The sequence below is a fragment of the Macaca fascicularis genome, chromosome 3 (genome assembly GCF_037993035.2).
Source record: "Macaca fascicularis isolate 582-1 chromosome 3, T2T-MFA8v1.1".
In the NCBI taxonomy this organism is placed as follows: Eukaryota; Metazoa; Chordata; class Mammalia; order Primates; family Cercopithecidae; genus Macaca; species Macaca fascicularis.
This window is the reverse complement of record NC_088377.1, coordinates 12,077,589-12,096,874: the sequence shown is the minus strand read 5'-3', so window position 1 is coordinate 12,096,874 and position 19,286 is coordinate 12,077,589. Positions and strand designations below refer to the sequence as shown.

General features: G+C 46.4%; 1 protein-coding gene across 4 annotated transcripts in view; it reads right to left on the bottom strand.

Moving 5' to 3' along the window:
* RUNX1 (RUNX family transcription factor 1) overlaps positions 1-19,286 on the bottom strand; it is a 262,267-nt gene that overhangs the window by 70,936 nt on the left and 172,045 nt on the right. For all 4 annotated transcript variants that reach the window (XM_005548734.5, XM_005548745.5, XM_005548743.5 and 1 more), the window contains one exon: positions 879-983. In XM_005548734.5, coding sequence (XP_005548791.1) covers positions 879-983 — 105 coding nt within the window. The remainder of the gene's footprint in view (positions 1-878; positions 984-19,286) is intronic.

Below are 19,286 nucleotides of genomic sequence, written 5' to 3'. Positions count from 1 at the left end.
CTCCCCGCATCTTGGCTTTTTGGGACAGTAGGAAGCCCTGTTTTTCAATATCCCTCACTCCAAGAAGAGAGTGTACGAATTTTCCACCAGGGACCTGATACGGTTTGGAGACCTCTGGATGCTGGGCGGGGGTGCTGGGCAGTTCCACAGACCTGGAACTGTAACCCAGCCTCAGATCCTGGGGAAGGGTGTGGTTCTGGAAAAGAGTGTTACTCTGGTGTTTACTCAAAGATAGTCATTAAGTCACTGTGAAGACATCTTTTCTGCAGACTAAACAACCTCATTCCTTTTTTTAAAAGCTTTCCTCACAGGAGCTATTTTTTGGTACTATCTTTCTATATTTACTGGTTTTCTCCAGACATTCTTCTACCCTCCCACTCTCTATCTTAAACATGCCTGTAATAAGATTTTGATCTGTGCCATAGAAAGAAAAGGGTCATTTTCATAGTTTTCATCGCTGGCCCTCATAAATTAATAAAAGGCCAGCATCGATGGTAATTACTCCCTTGTGGTCCACTCTGACCCTCAGACCTCTTTGGGCTGCCTCTGTGCCTGGCCAATCTTCCATTTACTATTTGTTTCTGATCCTGTTGAACTTTACTGTATATTGAGGAAGCAGTCCTTAGTTTCATGCTGCCCTGAATGGTTCTAATGCGGTTGAGTCAGCCTAATTTCCTTTTGCCCTCTAAAAGGATGCTTCAAAAAGAGCTCAGTGCACAGAAACAAGCTTTGAGTAGCGAGAGTATTGACAATGCAACTTTTTGGCTTTACAGGGGCCTGACATCCCCCTGGGGGAAAGGTTGAATCAAGGATTCTGTGACATGGTCCCTGAGTATACCAGTTTGGAGGGTGTACCAGCCCCAAGTGGATGCACTTACTTCGAGGTTCTCGGGGCCCATCCACTGTGATTTTGATGGCTCTGTGGTAGGTGGCGACTTGCGGTGGGTTTGTGAAGACAGTGATGGTCAGAGTGAAGCTTTTCCCTGTGGGGACACAACAGAGAACAAAACAGAATGAGGTTGGTGGCCCGAACGAATCTGTTGAATAACCAATCATTAATTTATGCTGTCCAGCCCTTCAGCACAAGTTACCAGTTTTAACAACACTCCCAGAATTTTGGCTTTGCTTCAATTCTGGAATATACGCCTATGATAGTTGCCTAGGTGTAACACTTCACATGGTTATATGGCTTTAACGTAACCATCAATAAACAATACAAGATCAAGAAAGATTAGAATTTATTTTCTGTTAAGTCAAGATTTCAGGAAACCATAGAGTCAGATTGGCAGCGCTCCACTCCTGGTTCCCAACTTCCCTGCTGCCATCTTCCCCAATTATTTATAACTCAGGGCAAAGAAGAGTAGAAGAAACCATATCCATCTTTCTCTTCTTACTTTGTACCTTTGAAGATCAGGAAAGACAGAATTTCTAAGTTTGAAGACAGGCTAAATTAGAATCATTCTCTCTATATTTTTAAAAGACAAAGTCTGGCTGATTTTAAATATTATTTGAAAATGCCAGATGTTATTACAGGTACTCATGGGATCAGCCAGAACAAAATTGATGACTCATAAATGGACTTAAGTATATGTAACTGATAGACTGAGATTCAGCAAGTACTAGTAATAAAAAATGCACATAATTTCCATTATGCGTTTAACATACATTTATAAAAGGTGAGAAAATCTTCATTGCATGGATTTGCTAATCTAAAATCATTTCTTGTTAGTAAAGTGGTTCAGAGGATAAATCTGGCTAGCTGACCTTTGGCAAGTCACTAGGTACCTCTATGTTCCGCAGTATCTTTACCTGGAAGATGGTTACATGCAAATTTTCCTACCTTAGAGAGTATTAGGGGAGATTAAATTCTTTACTGTGAGTAACACTGTTAAAACAGTATCTGGCACATGGTATTCAACAGGGTGTGTGTGTGCGTGTGTGTGTGTGTGTGTAAGTTGTCTGCTTTACTTATTTCTCTTCTCTGTTTCTCACAGGTCTATAATAGGACCCTAACATTTGGTTAAGTCTGATGTTCAATCTTCCTACATCAATATAGTAGTTCTTTAATCAACACAGTTTCTCCTCTTAATCACGTAGCATAAAGTGAAATCAAAGATAGATGAAAGGAAAATATTTTCAACTGTCACTCATGTCTTAACACAAAGGAAGGCCACAGAAAAATGCTCAACGAAAATCCAATATTTGGCCACAGCAAGCCACGATTCCTAATCATGAGAAACCTCCATCAAACACTCCCCAAAGAAGTGGATTCTATCTGATTAAAGTCTATGATAAAAAGAGCAATAGCAAGTAACAATTAGATGATGAAGGCTGCTCCGCCCGGTGTGCCTTTATAACTAATGTCTCGGCCGACCTGTCCAGTAAATGAGGTGAGGATGCTTCTGGGGAGGGATCTCCATGGAGCAGAGCATCAGGGGTGCCAAGAGGCTCTGCCTCCAAATCCATCTTTCCCATCAGCTGGCCTGTCCCCAGAACCTAGAGATGAGTCTTGTTGGGCTTTGGGGATTTGCTAGTTTTAGGACATCAGTCAGATGTTACCGGGTGACACTCTGGATGCTTTTCTACCATGGCATCTAGCTGAAGGAGAGAAGTGGGCAGAAGAGGCCTTGGCCAGGCCCAGCAAGCAGGGCATATGATGTGACGTGGAGGAATGCTGCCACAGAGGGAGGTAGGTCCTGAGGGCAACTGGCCATCTCACTGGGCAGTCTCTGGCTTTCGAAGAACAGATCCAGGAGCAATGACAGCCACAGCCCGGGGGCAGCCATGTCCACCATGATCCACAGCTGGTGGTCCTACAAGCCTCGTGGTCAGCCTGTTCCCTCTCTGTCAAGAACCCGGGAAGGTTATCACCTGTATCATCAAGACTGAATTCCAGAACCCGCTTTAAGGATCTTCTCACTAATAAGACCCTGCCCCGAGTCATTTCTCACTCACCCCTTTTCCTCCCCACACCTGACTCCCGATGTGCATCCTCTGAGGAGTTCCCCCGCGTTCCATTCATGAGCCACGGCACTGAGACGCTGAGGCGTTCCTTCCTCCAGCCACTTCGCCAATCCAGGGCTCCCTGCTGCACCCGTCACCCGAGTCTTCCTGCCTTCAGCATTTGGCAACGGGCAGTCACTTGTTTTCCAGGCAGCCTTCCTTGATGACTACATTTTGCTTTATGGCTGTTTGAGCTGCCTCATAAATTATCCTTCACCTTTGATTATTTAGGGTGTCACACTGAATGCGGTTTGTGGCTGTGTAGACCTAGTCTCCCAGAAGGCGGTGGTCCTTTTCTATATACCCATGTAGCCCTCACAGAAAGGTGGGACAGGGTGCAAGTGAGAAGGGGTTTTAGGGGAAAGGGGGTATTTAAAATTTTTGTAAAAAGTCCCTTGAAGACACAACAATAGGTAATGCCATTGTCCCAGTCCTGAGTAGGTCTAGGGGTACGTGTGTGTATGAAAGAGAGACAGAGAGAGACTGAGGTGGTTCTTTCGGCAAGAGAGTTACAAGTTTGGGGATATAATACAAATGATTTTACCTTTCCAGATCTCAGTTTCCTCATCAGCAAAATGAGGGGGTTCATAGTATGCATATGCAATGTCAATGTTAACTCTCTGATTTCATCTTCTAAGAATGCAGCTGGCCTGGGATGCCCATAGCCACGTGTAGGTGGGCAGGTCCACACGTCCTTCTTCTGTGATTCGTCTGTAGTGATTCTACAACTCTAGTATCTCAGTGACTTCATGAAAATACTGTATTTGTTTCCTGGGGTTGCTGTAATAAATGATCACAAACTGGGTGGCTTAAAACAATAGAAATTAAGACTTTCACAATTCTGGAAGTCAGAAGTCCAAAATCAAGGTGGCAGCAGGGCCACACTCCCCCTGAGGGGCTCTAGGGAGGATCCTTCCTTGACTCTTTCTAGCTTCGGATGGTGGCCAGCGTTTCTCGGCATTTCCTGACTTGCAGCTGCAGTACTCTAGCCTCTGCCTCCGTCTTCACATGACGGTCTTCCTACTGTGTGTCCCCTCCTTCTTCTTATAAGGACCTCAGTCACTGGACTTATGGTCCACCCAAGTCCAGTATGACTTTATCTTGATTACATCTGTAAAGACCCTAAGCCATAGTTTGAGGTTCTAGGTGGACATACATTTTTTAGAGAACACTATTTAACTCAGTACAAATAGCAAATGTAGTCAGAGCTCCCATCATGGCTCTACCAGTGACAACTGCTCTACAGGCACCTGTGTGTTTTACCCTCTGGAACAGTCTTGCTCCAATAGTGGCTCTCTTACCACCATCCTATCCACGACTACCCAAATGGCAACAAAGAACGGTTGCATTCATAATATTGGCATTTTTAAGTCGTGTAGAACTTTTAAACGCTTTCCCATATATTACTGCATTTGGTTCTCACACCAATCTCATGAAATAAACAAGATGGATTTTATTGTCCTTGATGAATAGGTAGCAAAGCTAAGGCTCAGAGAGGTTAAGTAATTTTCCCAAAGTCACACAGCTTCGATATACAGTAGAACTCATATCCCTGAGCTTTCTACTCACTGTTCTTCCAGTTATTGTCCCCGAGGTCATAAATCTCCCCCTGCAAACCCAGTAGCACCAGTATTAGGAATCTAGACTGGAGATACTTTATCCATGCCTACCACTGCCCCAAAAAGTAAAAACTGTCTCTGTGATTCTAATGTATCAATGGTACTCAACCTGGGTTATAGTTCAAAAGCATTTTCTTGCTGAGCTGCATTTGGGCCTCTGGCAGTTGAGCTCACATGACACCCCATCTGGTAAACCACAGAGTAACCCATGTAATCAGGAGTAAAACGTAATCAAAGTGAGTATTTGTGAAATCATTGGTCATTATCTGAATTCCTATTATTTCATGTCCATCTTTTTTTTTTTTTGGAGATGGAGTCTCTCAGTGTCGCCCAGGCTGGAGCGCAGTGGCGTGATCTCGGCTCACTGCAACCTCCGCCTCCCGGGTTCAAGCGATTCTCTTCAGCCTCCTGAGTAGCTGGGATTACATGTGCCTGCCACCACACCCAGCAAATTTTGTGTATTTTTAGTAGAGATGGGATTTCACTATGTTGGCCAGGCTGGTCTTGAACTCCTGACCTCATGATCCGCCCACCTTGGCCTCCCAATCATGCCCTTTGTTTGAAGTGCAGTCACGAGACGTTTCCACCGAGCACACACTAGCGGGTGGGGTGTTTTGGCCAGTCATGTGGTTCACCAAGGAGGAGACATTCTGGCAGTCTCCCTCACAACGGGCTCTTGTTTACAGCTTTGGGTACAAGGACATTTGCTTATTATCTTTCAGACACGGTGATGACTTCTTCACAGGTGTAGGTGACATTTTTCCACAGCACGAAAACTGCCTTACGCGTCTTTTGTATTCTTCCAGTGAGACCCGGCAGAGCCTTGACACTGGGCTGCAGTCAGCAACGGGCACACCTGACAGGACCCGCACGCTCTGCCCTCCACGTGGCCCTGCCCTCTCCGTGGCCCCACCCCTTGGCTGCTGGGACACAGTCCTTTTTGGCCAGCGTCTGCAGAAGTGGGATCTGTGCCTCGGGGCACACGTGTTATGAGCCAGATTCCCTCATTGGAATGACCTATAGGCCTGGTATTTTAAGTACATGGGTGTGGAGCACAAAAGACGCTTAAGTGTTTCTCCCAGCAAGCTGCAGCCGGAATAGTGAGAAGTCACAGGAGAGCAAGGGAGGGCAGGTTGGCTAAATAGCAACAGCCCCAAAATGGGCTTTTTGGGACCAAGTGCAGGGGTGGAAAGATGGGGCTGCTGCCGAGAGGGCCAGTGTTCCTGTTGGTAGCCTGGAGGATCCAAGGCTCCCGGAAGTACTCAGTGGCCTTGGTCCGGTGAGGCTGGCAGAGGCTTTCATCAGTGCACAGACGGCCCCAGCACTGACCCTGTGTGTGCTGCTGGAAGTTGGCCGCTCTTGGTTCCAGAGGGGGCCGCCACGGGGTCACAGGTGGCCTGCATGGGAGGAAGCCAAGGAAAGGGGTAAACACCACGTCCTTCTTCCTCCTGCTCACTGAATCCTGACCACCACAGCAGCATCAGTTCCAGCCAGGGCTTGGGTTCCACGAGGACCGTTCTTTAGAAAGAAGCAGAGACACTCATACTGAATGAGAAGGTGAGAACAAACAACAGGGGAGATGAGGTTTGTCTTGATGTAGGTTTGGAAGCCATGAGAGAGAAGAATTCCATATAAAATCCCATGAATTTATATTGGTGATTCATTCACTGTGATTCATTCAGTGTGGACTCTCAAGGCAACCTACTTAGGTTCAAAACCTCGCTCTGCCACTTGCTAGCTGTGTGACCTCAGGCAAATTACTTGACCTCTCTGGGGCCTCAGCTTTGTCATCTGTAAAAGGGGGTTAATAATAGTCATTCCATCTCGTAGCATTGTTCTGCAGGTTAAATGGAAAGCTGAATGTAAAAGCAGAGCACAGAGAAAGGTCTCAGTAAATGTCAGATCATTAAAGACATGATAAAGGTGATTCTGTGAAGACCAGACTGTGGCAGATCCCAGAAGAAGGAGCTGAGGCTGAAGGAAGCATTGATGTCTGACATGAGGAGGGGTTGTGCATGTGTGTGTGTGCGCGCGTGTATGTGTGTGTTCAGCAGGTGATGGAGCTGCGACCAGGCCTAAGTGCAACTTGAACTTCAAGTTCAAGTTCACTCCTGCCCCGCCAGCTGGCGACCTTTGTAAGGCGCAACTGTGAGTAGCTGATACACTATGTAAACAAGCCAGGCCAGTGCTCCTCGCTGCAACATGTGTTGTCTCTCTCGACGCCAGTGTGTCCATCCAAATGCCAGGGCAAAATACTAACTGCTTTATTTAGTTGGGAAGAAGGTCAAGGGGTGAGTCTTTCTGGACACGCGCTGCCACGACACACTCCCCAAGGCCAGGGAGGCACCGGGTGGAGGCTTGATTAGTCTTGATGTTGGCGGCCCCGGGGCTGGTGAACTCCGACAGCCAATTGTGGTCAAATTAAGCCACGGCTGGAACCTGCAGTTCCGCATGGCCCAGCGCACTCTCCACTTCCTCACCACATCTGGGAAGTGGCTAAACCTCAGGATTGCTTCAAATGTGCACACTGCTCCCCAAAGAGCTGAGGGCGGTGAGGAGATTACAAAGCAAAAAGTCATGCAGCTCCGGGTCATTTCTTGCCCAGGTGTGAAGAACATATTTAAAAGTGCAGCCAGGTCCCATCATTGCACAATCCGCCTATAACACCCCGTGTTTGATGGGTGAGCCCTGACTCCTGTTGTGACTCGGCCTCCTCAGGTCCAGTTTGTAGGTATCCCCAGTCTACCTGCGTCGGCTCTGCAGGAAGACTGTTCCTGTCACTCTCCTTAGTGTAGGTCTGTATGCATGAGTCATCTTCTTCTTTTGGGGACAGTTTCAGGGGATGTGAAACTTGCCCTTTGTCACGCAAAGGAAGGCTGCAGACACAAAGGAGCCGTCTGCCCTGGGGGCTCAGAGTCCTTAGGAAACACAATCTCAACATTTTTCACTCTTGTGTATGTCTGCAGGAAAGCCAGTTGTGCCCAAAGTCTTGAACCGCCCAAAGAGTGAGAGAGGAAAAATTAAAGGAAAACACCGCAGCTTTTAAAAACCGAGAGAGTCAGGGAAGGCTCAAGTTCTGCTCTTTGCAAATTCAGGAAATCCCACAAGATCCTGAAAGGTTGCAGGCAGATTTCTCCTTTTACAATAGATGGTTTTGGGTCTAATTTTAATTGCGGATAACTAAGTATAAAAATTAACACACCCTCAGGTTCCAGGAGTAGTCTGCATTTGGAGTATTTTTTATGAAGCATTTTTAATGTGGATTTCTCACTTTTCCACTGGAACAACCTGACAGCCAAAAGTCATGCTTATGCTCCTCTTCCATTTCCTTACCCAAACATTTAGCCACTATTTTTGACAGGGGAGCTGTATAATTAATTTATTTGGAGATTTCTGGACGGGATACAAATCCTTCAACTTGCACATAATTTCCTGATTCTCCATACTGAATTGAATTAAGATGTCGGCGTACTGTATATACTTCTGTGCGAAGTGCCTGTATTTCCGGATCGCTTGATCCAATTGCACTCACATCACACATGCAAAATGCAGACTTGAGGCCTAAGCTACTGGCACCAGGACTACCCTGAAAAGTCAGATTGAAAATCAGGTCCTTAGAATATAGAACTCAGTTTTCCATGGAAATAGCATTTGTTTGGAATTATGGGTTGTTTGAAAAATAGCTGTTTTACTTGGAGAAAACTGAAGACATGCAAAGCATTTTCTCTGGAGATGTTCCATGAAAATGAGTTGTCTGAGGACAGGGACAGCATTTTATTCATCTTTGTATCTTCTATTCTGAGGCAATAAAGAAAAGTTCGATAAATGAGGCCAGGCATGGTGGCACAAGCCTGTAATCCCACCCCTTTGGGAGGCCGAGATGGGAGGATCACTAGAGCTCAGGAGTTCAAGACCAGTCTGGGCAGCATGGTGAAACCCCATCTCTACCAAAAATATAAAAAATAAAATAAAATAAAAATAAAAAATAGAATAAAATAAATTAGCTTGGCATGGTGGCACACATTTGTAGTCCCAGCTACCTGGGAGACTATGGCACGAGAATCACTTGAACCCGGGAGGTGGAGATTGCAGTGAGCTGAGATCATGCCACTGCACTCTAGCCTGGGTGACAGAGTAAGACCCTGTCTCTAAAAATCAATGAATCACTCTGTAAACTTTCAGTTTGACAGCCAGTCCTTTACAACATCGAATTTCACTTGGAAGGCATAGCTTGCTTTTTCCAAGGCACAGGTGTGCTGGGCTCAACCGCAGGCAGGGGAAGAGCTCAGGTTTGCAAAAGGAGCGGAGGGGCGGACCTCCTTATCTGGTGGAATATCACCTATCCCACAAAACACCATGATGTTCTCGTGCGATTTTGCATTTCCTTTCCCGGGATTTCGTTTTCCCTTTCTAATCTTCCTTTTCCTTTTGGTATCACAGTTCCCTAGGATCTCAGCTGGGGAACCAAGTTTTAACCAAAACACCCCAAGACCCTGAATTCTCAGCTCCCTGGAGACCAAGGCCACACCTGCTGCCCTGTGATTCCCCCAAGGAGAGCCACTGGATTCACCAGACTCCACTCATCCATCAGGCTGTGTCTTTGGGCTGGGGTCACACAGGGCAAGTGACCAAAGTGACCTCCTAGGCCTGGCCTCCTCCTGACTCCGATAGTGCCCCTAGCCGGGTGCCTCAAACACACAGCCCAAGGCCACATGGAGCTGCAGCAGGGAGGCCTGAGGCATGGACATTCTTCAGGGAAGGAAGCCTTGGGGGGCGTCAGCTCCTGCTCACCAGCCTTGCAGCACCTGCTGCTGCAGGTAGGAAGCAAAGCAGGTGAGTGTGGAGGTAGAGAGGGAAGAGAGGGAAGGTTGAGGCAAGCTTGAGGTGGGAGCTGACTTCTAGGTACAGTGCCATCTACCAAATGGGGTCCTTGCAAGCTGGATATACACATGCCTGGGGCTGCCTGAAGGCAGAAAGGAGAGCTTTCAGTCTCTGGATGGGTCTCTAAGCTCTCCACGCACTCTCCAAATGTCCTTTCCATTCTTTACACTGCAAGCCAAGTATCTTTCCACAATTTGTATCTGGAGTTAGTTGTAAGTGGTTCTCCATTTCATTAGGATCAGATCAAATTCCCAACGTGGATGTTAAGGCAATCCCCGCCCTATCCCTCGTTAAGGCTCCCCGCTGTCACCCCCCAACCCCCGCCCCTGGAGCATCTCTCAGCTCCCCACAGGCCACTTGCTCCTTCGTCACTCTGCTTTCTCTGCTGGGACATGATTCTTCATGCCTCCACCAGTATAGTCTCCTTGTCACTTGCAGGTCTCAAGTGAATGACAAGTGGTCCAGGGAGACCCTCTGAACCTTCACCAGGTTCTGCACCACTGAGCCTTGGCTCCCGCCACACCCATCTATCATGTGTTATCTACTCAGAAGAGGGATGGCCTGCTTAATTGCCATGTCTCTTACTGGCCCCCAAGGCTGTGGGTTCTCTTTGGTTGACCTTCGTATTTCTCATGCTAGCCCAGTGTCTGGCACAATGTATAGGTGCACAATGTATATCTGATAAATGAATGAATGACAGAAATGCCCTCAGCAAATGACCTTAGGGGTGGGGCAGAGGAAGAGTTCTAACAAAACAGGAATAGGTACTATATTTCCATCCCAGGGTCAATGCCCAATAAAGGTTTGTAATTTTATTATTATTACACAGGCATTTTACTTGTGAATATTTATGGAATGCCTGCTGTTATCTCATGCACTCTCATTTTAGTAGGCCCTTAGTAGGACCAAGGAATACAAATGCCTTGCCATCGAGGAGTGGGCCCTGAAAAACAGCATCATTCCCCACTTTTCTGATTCAGCAAGACCCATGTTGCCTCTGGCTTGCTCTCTCCCCTCCTGCCTCAGGGATTCCCGCTGTAGAAGAAAGAACATCGCCGGGCGCGGTGGCTCACGCCTGTAATCCCAGCACTTTGGGAGGCCGAGGCGGGCGGATCACAAGGTCAGGAGATCGAGACCACGGTGAAACCCCGTCTCTACTAAAAATACAAAAAATTAGCCGGGCGCGGTTGTGGGCGCCTGTAGTCCCAGCTACTCGGGAGGCTGAGGCAGGAGAATGGCGTGAACCCGGGAGGAGGAGCTTGCAGTGAGCCGAGATCGCGCCACTGCACTCCAGCCTGGGCGACAGAGCGAGACTCCGTCTCAAAAAAAAAAAAAAAAAAAAAAAAAAGAAGAAAGAACATCATCAAGAGGAGCCATAGCTCTTCTTCCTAAGTATTGTTACATACACACCATCTCGCTTTTATCATCGTAACATAGATGAAAGGCATTGTTAAACCTATTGAACAGATGGGGAGACTGAGGCCGGCACATCTGAGTCCTACAGGTGTGCCTGCTTCTCATATTACATTATGCTACTTTTCTAGGACTCACAGAATCAACGCTAATAGATGTGCATGTTTTCTATGTCATCATTACGAATCAAAGGAATATTAAATAGGACACAATGGGTTCGGTGTAATCTAGAGTTCAGGGATTTGGCTAGAATGCAAGATAATAGTGTAGTAAGAACCCTTCCAAGCAACAGCCAGGTGAAGCGGTGCTGAGTTTGTATGTGGCCAAAAGAGAAAAATATGCGTGGATGTTCACTTGCAATTTATGAAAATGCTGAGACACATTCTTAAGAATGGCTTCCAGCGGAACATCCAGGAAGTCCTCAAGTGCAGTCCAAGGCAAGCCGCCGTGGCACTGCTACAAAACCCCTTCAACTTGGGTGGAGGCAGCAGTGATCGCTCAGGAAGAATGCGATGCTGCCGGGTGCCAGCCTGTGTAACCCGGCGACAGGACAAAGGGATTATTCTGCTTCATTATTAAAATGCAGTGTTTACTGCTAAAATACGATTGGGAATTAAAAGGGGCACATATGAATCATAAATATTTGCATGCCATTAATGTTTGGACAAAAGAGTTGGAAAGGCTGAGTTGGAAGAACTTCTTTTCCCATGAAAAGCAGTGCTTCAAATTACAGTACATATTTAATTTCATCTCTCCCATTGCTAACTGGAATCTCAGGGCCTGCCGCATATAACCCTTTCACGACCACAGAACTGTATGGCGCCCTGAAATAAGGATAAGGATTGTATTTTCTCCTTGGAAGCTCATCCATTTAGACGAACAAAAAAAGCAGACCTCTGGTTGTTGTTGCTGTTTGCTGTTGTTTGCTATGCACTCACAGAGTCCCCATTGTCCACCCCATGGTGTTGGTGTCACTGCAAAAAGTAACAGCTCCTAACCTATGTCTTGTCCCAGGTAATCAGTCCTCATTGTCCCTCTGTCTTCCCATGGACAAGGTCAAAATCAGGCTTAAACAGGTCAAGTAACTTGTTCAAGGACAGATAGCTCCAAGCCAGTGGTTTCCAACCAGGGGGGATCTGCCCCCAGGGGACAAGAGGCAATGGCTGCAGAGATTTCTGGTTGTCACAACCAGGAGGGTGGGTGCAAGTGGCCACTGAGTAGAGGCCGGGGATGCTGTTAAATGTTCAACCATGCACAGCAAAGCCCCTCACAGCAAAGAATAACTGGCCAACAACACCCAAGTTGAAACACAGTGGGGAAGCCAGTAAAGTCCACGTGCTGACCACTAGGCTGCACTGCCTAACATCAAAACAGTCCTGGGCCCGGCGCAGTGGCTCACGCCTGTAATCCTAGCACTTTGGGAGGCCAAGTCAGGCGGATCACGAGGTCAAGAGATCGAGACCATCTAGCCGACATGGTGAAACCCCGTCTCTACAAAAAATACGAAAATTAGCCAGACATGGTGGCGCACGCCTGTAATCCCAGCTACACAGGAGGCTGAGGCACGAGGATTGCTTGAACCCAGGAGGCGGAGGCTGCAGTGAGCTGAGATCACACCACTGCATTCCAGCCTGGTGACAGGGCAAGACTCCATCTCAAAAAAAAACATAAACAAAAAAACAAACAGTCCTGAACAGTCATTCATTCACAGACCATGTGTCAGGCATCATCTAGTCACTGATGATACCACCTGGAGCTTTCTAGTTAAGGGCTGGATCTCGTGATGTTGGAAAATTCCTGGGAGCCCACTTCCTCAGGGCTCCCGAGCACATCCTCATTTCCTTTCCACAGTGCGTGGGTCTCCGTTCCTACACACACCCTCGCACGCCACAGCTGTTTTCAGGCTTTTTCCCCAGTGACCTTCTCTCTAGAGCACACCCACAGCAACTTGTGAGCTTTGTGCAGTCCCCGGCTCAGACACCATCCACGAACTCCCATTTGGATAGTTAATGCTTACTAGTCACAGATTATACGACACACAAGTGATCTCTATGTTGAATCTCGGAGCGTTGCTCTACTGTGGGGAGCTTAAAGGAAGCAGATGTATACACGGAGAAGGAAAATTAGGCGTGAGGGTTTCCATGGAGCACAAAAGCAAGGAAACGGACAAACAAACAAAGCAGACACTGCCTGACCTATTCCAGAAACTCAACCTGCAGCAGGTTCTACCTTGAGGCACCGGGAACACCTAGGGGAGTCTCCCTGCGGACTTTTGTTTTCAAATCATCGTGCCCTGAATCTCAGTATAAAAACAGGTGATGGCAAAACTGACATGCTGGGGCAGGTGGGATAAAGCTCCAGAGGAACCCAGCCATCTGTCTGCGGGTGGCATCTGCAAACCCATCCTGTGGGCGACAAACCCACAAACCTTGGTCCTGTCTCCCCTCCTGCCATGCAATGCCTTCATTTTTATTTAGAGTATGCAGACTGAGCCATTTTGGTGTCTGGGAGCTGTCTGTCAGTGACACACACCAAGACCTTGCTTTTATCACCTTTTTTTTTTTTTTTTTTTTAGACAGAGTCTTGCTGCGTCGCCCTGGCTGGAGTGCAGTGGCACAATCTCGGTTCACTGCAACCTCTGCCTCCCTGGTTCAAGCCATTTTCCTGCCTCAGCCTTCAGAGCAGCTGGGATTACAGGTGTGTGCCACCACTTCCAGCTAATTTTTGTATTTTTAGTAGAGATGGGGTTTCACCATGTTGGCCAAGCTGGTCTCGAACTCCTGACCTCAAATGATCCTCCTGCCTTGGCCTCTTAAAGTGCTGGGATTACAGGCGTAAGCCACTGTGCCCGGCTCTTTATCACTTTTTTAATTTGAGTAGACACTGTCCACTGACATCAATTCCCATTTCTAGATCAGTGGCTCCATGGCCTCTTCACTGAAGTGTTCAGGGAAAAGCAGCGAGCCTCTGGCAGAGGGCTTTCTAGTTTCTGTGGTCCTTGTGGACCTCACGTGTGTGACATTCATGAGGGGAGGGCTACAGTGGGGAGCCTTCTCAGAGAAGCTGCCCTGCTGTGTGCACCACCCCGCCTGCAGCCACTCCTCCAGCCGCCGCGCATCCCTGACCCAGGATAGTAGGCAGGGTCAGTGGAGCCACGGGGATGGTGCAATTCTAGGCATAGAGAACACTGCTTGTTTTCCTTTTAAAAAAACTTAATATTCAGTGATGTCCTCTATTTTTCATTCTGTGCAATGTTTTCAAAATAAGTTTTTCATAAATTTTAAAATAAGTTTTTCATACATTTTGATTAAGTTTGTAGGGAGGCAGAATGTCAGAATAAAAGGGGCAAGGGAAACATTTTCTAAACTATGCGTGATCAGGGCTAGATCACACATGACTGGAGCTAGATGAGTTTCTCCATCTCAGCACGAGTGGCATTTGGGTCTTTGTTGGGGAGGCTGTCAGGTGCGTGGTAGGACGTTTAGTAGATCCCTGGCCTCTACTTACTAGATGCCAGCGGCACTCCCTAACCCAATACATGATCACCAAAAATGTGTGCAGATATCGCCGAATGTCTTCTGGGAGTCCAAGTCACCCCAGTTGGGAACCACTGAACAAGATTACGATCAAAATTGGTAGGCAGGGAGACAAGATACTGATAATAAACTTCCCAGTGGTTTCAGATAGAATAACGAAGGCAGGACATTTGTCGTAGGTACTAGAGACACACCATTTAAAGAGGCAGACAAAGCCTCATTATGATGTGAGTTTAGACTAGCTCCTCTATAATTACAGATAGATACAAAGATAGATGATTGATACTGACTATCCTCTATACAATAGTTTCACACAGAATGAAGGAAAAAAATCTGTAAAGACCCCAACCCAATGCCTTGAGCAAACTGGAGTGTTTCTACCTCCAGAGATCTGATAAGCACAAGATGAAATTATGCTCAAACTGCCCATATTCCTGTGAGTTACCTTGGTTTGCATAAGGTGACTCAATTAGGGCCACACACCACCCCAGAGTGCTGGCCAGCTCTCCTATTAACTGGACAGGCACGTCCTTGGGTTAGGTGATGGGGGAGGTGGGGTAGTTCTGCAGTTGGCCCTGCCCATACATTCTTAATGATGGTCTTAAATCTCAAGGTAAAAGCCCAAATTAATCTAAGTTGAAAAATAAACAGGAAATGTACTTACATCTTCTTTGAGAAAAACACAGTTTAAATGGCTCCTAAATGAATGCTTCCTCACTAAGGAAATCAGAGGAAACGCATTTTCAGTCTGGCAGCAGAATGGCTGTGAGCCTCTCAAAGGAAGTTGCTGGGATTCCTCTATGGCCCTCAATTGCCTGACACCTTGGTTGGAGAAAGTTTGGTGACGTCAAATGGAGTTCCAGAATGGGATATGCTGCCCAGTATAGGCTAACAGGGGCCGGGCAATGTGCTGGAATCCCAAATCAGTGCAGGGCAAACTGAATGTAATCAATTGCTCTGTCTTCAACGCAGATCAAAATACATCTCCGTTGAATGTGGGACTCACAGCAGGACCAATGATGGAGTATACATGCTGCCTGAAGTCCAGGAATGCATGTTTATAAATACAAACGTTGAAGCGCTGCAATCTGTCCCCATGCCCCGCCAGGGAGCCGACAAAACGAGCACATGTGAAAGTATTCACAGGCAGCTCATTAAATCCACACTGTTCACTTATTAATTTCCATTAATTGCTTTATCTGGGCTTTAGATGAGAAGATGTTACTAGCATGAATTTAGTCCTCAAAGATAATTTGGCCCAGAAGTCTCTCAATGAAAGTATGGACATTCTCTCTCTCTCCCTCCCTTGCCCACACACGCACACACACACACTCCACTGGCTAAGAATCAACGAAGCCTTCAAAACCACACACTCTCTCCATATTGACAGTATATGGTTATTCACAAATCAGTAGGAATAACATCATATCTCCTTACTGATCGGAACTTGTTCCATAATCATCTACAGAAAGAAAACAGCCATAAGACAGTACACCGGCTGGGTACGGTGGCTCACGCCTGTAATCCCAGCACTTTGGGGGCCAAGGCGGTTGGACCACCTGAGGTCAGGAGTTCAAGACCAGCCTGGCCAACATGGTGAAACCCCATCTCTACTAAAAATACAAAATTAGCCAGGCATGGTGGCGGGCACCTGTAATCCCAGCTACCCGGGAGGCCGAGGTAGGAGAATCGCTTGAACCTGGGAGGTGGAGGTTGCAGTGAGCTGACATCATGCCACTGCACTCCAGCCTGGGCAACAAGAGTGAAACTCTGTCTCCAAAAAAAAAAAAAAAAAAAAAAGACAGTACACCATCTCTCCTTGTCAACAAGTAATTTTTCCTTAAAAATAAAAAAAAAAACCCAGAAACACAGAATATGTTCTTCTTTAGCCAGCCTTCTCCACCCTCTCTTGCCCCTTGCCAACCAGCACAAAAAAGAAAATACAAAACTGATTTATTAGAACCAGAGCAGGGTTACAGCCGTTGGCTGGATCACTGTTTATGTCTATAATGCTTGTTGCTGAAACAGGAAGCTCTAAAAATCACTCAACCATTATTTCTCTTGCAGGCACTTTCTGATTGATAGTCTTCTGTCCTGACCAAAAAGAAATGTCTCCACCAAACACAAGCTGGCTGGCAAGGAAGGGGTTGAGGGTGGGTGGAGAGAAGTACAGCTTCTGCCCATCAAACTATAAAATATTGTTCATACAAATAACCTCAATTTTAAAAAGCTGTGTGACACCATCAGCAATGCCTGACACTTCATAAAATCAGCAAGAAAACTATGAAGGGATCAACTGTGAAACTGCTTGTTGCAAGCACAAGCAGTTTTCAAGAAAGCTTTTCCTGCTACTCCTTGCCATGACTGGGCCACCCCAGGCTTTAAGCAGGGCAGGGAGCAACTTGCTTTAGGAAAGTGTTGCTACCCTTTTATTGGTAAATGGGAAACAGAATGAGAAACCTGGTCTCTAGAGATGAATTCTACATCAGACCATGGATGCAAGCTTGTGACCTGCCCATCGAAAAGCAGTATTTGTTAGGGCTGGTTGAGGCTTGGTTATATCAGAGACTGGGTCTTTATTCATCTATATTTGCTCGCAGTGAGATCTGAATACAGATTTCAGTATACATATTATTTTAAAGTGTAGATCAGTATGTAACAGAAAAAAGTGGGAAAATGGGAAAGTTGATTTTAATATAACACATGTCTTTTCCTTATATTCTTTCCAGGAGATCTGACTGCCAGTTTATACCATGAACATTATCCGTGAAATGAATCTGGGGTGGTCAGATGAATTTTTCCTTCTTCTATTATATGAATCTGTAATAGAATAGAGAAGGACTTGGATCCTTCAATAATACTGAGAGTCATTCAGATCATCTCTTGGTTAACAACCGCTACACAAAGCCAAGCCATGTCTCTTTGTTTAGAATATTGGTACCGTTTATCCTTCCCTAATGTACCTTCTCTTCCTCTTGACCACAGTCTTCAACTCACCTGAAAGGCAACCTCCCACACTTTACCCCAAATAATGTAAAATAATTTAAGAATGAAAATGCCTTAAGCAACTAACGTTACACAAATATGCAATAACCCAGATTGTGACAGGATAAATATTATGTCTGGGAAGATATTCACAGAAAGAACATACTGAAGGAATTTCAGTGTGTTGGGAAAGGATATTATTTTGTAAGTGGGCAAGATTAAAGCTTCCAGGGAGGTCAATGTAAACACAAATTCCGCCAAGAAACTCAGCGCCAACCTGACAGGCCACAGAACACTTGGCCTCACAGGGCTGGGTGTGGAGCGAAGCGACTGTCCTTTCAATGACAGAATAGGCCCCTCCCCTTTACCCGTGATGGCATGTATGCGTACCTGATGGTCATCCAAAGGCCTGGCTAGTGGTTTCTAGGGGATCTACTTTCTTAATTATACGAACCAGACACCGGCGATAACAAAAACACAGGTGTTACCAAAACAGCACAGGTTCAAGAAAATGTCTAGCTCATCTGTACGTGTATTTATTCATTTTCGGGTGTCTACTATGTGTGGCATAGGGCTAAGCTGGCCCTCCACGATCAATGCAAAGTTCGCAATTCACAAATTTTTGGCCTGGGGTCCGCGGATCCCCAGAAGGTCCATATACGAGTTCTGGCAGCCTAGAAACTGAAATAATATAAGAAATTCTGTGTGTACGTGAACACATCCTTTTTTTTTTTTGTCCTTGGAAAAAGCCTTCCAAAGGATTTTCAAAAGTATCTATGATGTTCCCAAAAGCTTAAAAATCATACTCTAAGAAAAAATTAGAAAGCAACGTGCAGCAGACTCTCTTTCCTCCTGCATAAACGACGCAGCTGAAAATGCAGTCGGGGAGATTTCTTGTCTGGTTCTGAAATGAAATTACTAAAGCTGTATTTCCTGATTGATCAGTTATTCTCTGACTGATTAAATACTCCAACAGGGATGAAGCAGTCACAGGTTTCATTGCTAAAATTTCTTTTTCTTTTTCTTTTTTGAGATGGAGTTTTGCTCTTGTCGCCCAGCCTGGAGAGCAGTGGCGCGACCTCGGCTCACTACAACCTCCACCTCCTGGGTTCAAGTGATTCTTCTGCCTCAGCCTCCCGAGTAGCTGGGATTACAGGCACCCGCCACCACACCCAGCTAATTTTTGTATTTTTTGTAGAGATGGGGGGTGTTGCCATGTTGGCCAAGCTGGTCTTGAACTCCTGACCTCAGGTGATCCACCCACCTCCGCCTCCCAGAGTGCTGGGATTACAGGTGTGAGCCACCGTGCCCGGGCACCAATTGCTAAAATTTCTTAAATTTCTCTCAGCTGAAGCCATGATACACCTTCTTGGCATTCCAAAGGTGGCAGGTGACGTAGCACTTGTCTCAACTGCAGATGTAAACTGATGTAAGCTGCTCAGCGAATTCGTTTCACCCAAGAGAATTCCTTTTGCCCCTGAACTTCAATTTTTTGGGGGTGTCATGGAGTCCCAGTCCATTTGGCTAAAATGTAAATTGTTCTGAACAACAACCTCTGTGCTCACATGACCTCTGGAGTTCAGCCCGGTCCCCAGAGCTCCCTAACCCTCATCTACTGGGAGTTCCTATCTCTTCCTCCTTTGTAAAGGAGCGGTCGATTTACATGGAGATACTGAATCAAAGAGAGGAACATTCCAAGGGTGAGATACACTCTGAACCAAGATTTAAACTGCCAGGGAGAAAAAGGAGGGAATGGAAGAAAAGAGAGAAGGTTCAGGCTTCTACGGGGCCAGTGTAGCCAGCAAGGCCGTCAAAGCCGGACAGGCAGGTTTTCCCAGTTACGGACTGA